This window comes from Trypanosoma theileri (assembly GCF_002087225.1).
Source record: "Trypanosoma theileri isolate Edinburgh chromosome Unknown TM35_Tth_26_V1, whole genome shotgun sequence".
Lineage (NCBI taxonomy): Eukaryota > Euglenozoa > Kinetoplastea > Trypanosomatida > Trypanosomatidae > Trypanosoma > Trypanosoma theileri.
In genome coordinates, this window is record NW_021639868.1 from 121,601 (window position 1) to 122,757 (window position 1,157).

A 1,157-nucleotide genomic window follows, 5' to 3' on the forward strand; every position below is an offset into this window, starting at 1 on the left:
TATTATTATTATTATTATTATTATTATTATTATTATTATTATTATTATTATTACTGATGGTGTTAGTGGATCTGCCATTTAGAGGCGCAGCTCTCTCTTTTGGTGAATAGGTAGGTCTAGCAATAGTCTTAGCACTAGTATTAGCAATATCACTAGTACTATTAGTAGTAGCACTATAAGCAGAAGAAAGGTTTGATGTAGAGTTGAGGTTTTCAGAGTATGTATCTTCACCTAACCATAGACCGAAACTCCGCAAACGTTGACGGTGCTTCTCTAACTTTGAAAGTAATATGGGAGACTTAATGATATCATGCATACTTAACTTCTGCCCAGGAGTCACACTTATTGGAGTATGAACAGGCGTCTTCGCTATCGGCTGATGAGTAGATAGTTCAGAATTAGATAAATTTACATCATCACTGGAGGGTAGTTGCAACTGTGGTAATAGTGGTGGACGTTTGGGTTTTAATGATGTTGGTGCAGTTCTAGTTGCGGGTACTGATGCTGATGTTGCTGTTGTTGTTGTTGTTTTCTCTAATAATGATGATGATGATGGTTCACTTCTAGTTGTTGGTGCTGGTGCTGATGTTGTTCTTGCTGTTGTTGTTGCTGTTGTTGTTTTCTCTAGTAGTGATGGTCGTGATGATGATGATAATGATGATGGTAGAGGCAAGGATGATGATAATGATAATGATAATAACGCTGACGTTTGGTTAGGCCCCTTCTCTTTATCCTTCTCTTTATTCTCTTTATCCTTCTCTTTATTCTCTTTATCCTGCTTAGAGAATGATGGATGAGCGTCTAATCTTGTTCTTATGCCTAAAGGTGGTTTTTCCTCTTCTTTACGATCTTTATTTTCTTTATTCTTTAAAGGTGTCGTCTTCTCTTTATTTTGTGCCCGTTCTGCCGCCTTTAACTCTTCTACAGACATAGAGACCGTCATGGCTTTAATAGCTCTCTGTTTTATATTATCTTGTGGGTGTTGAAGAGGACTAGTGGATTTCTCTAATATAGTAGTAGTTTGGCTTTTATTCTCTCGTGTGATGAGAGTTGGTGCTGTTATTAAGATTCCATTCCATATACGTGATCTCATACTATTATTATTATTATTATTATTATTATTATTATTATTATTATTATTATTATTATTATTATTA

The 1,157-nt window shown here is 35.1% G+C and overlaps 1 protein-coding gene across 1 annotated transcript; it reads right to left on the reverse strand.

Annotated features, from left to right (window-relative positions):
• Position 1: 1 nt before the first annotated feature.
• On the reverse strand, positions 2-1,093 carry TM35_000261400 (uncharacterized protein; the record flags this gene model as incomplete). The annotated part of the gene is made up of 1 exon (XM_029027877.1): positions 2-1,093. A coding segment is annotated over one exon (1,092 nt), but the record flags the coding sequence as incomplete, so codon positions are not given.
• Between the last annotated feature and the right edge of the window lie 64 nt (positions 1,094-1,157).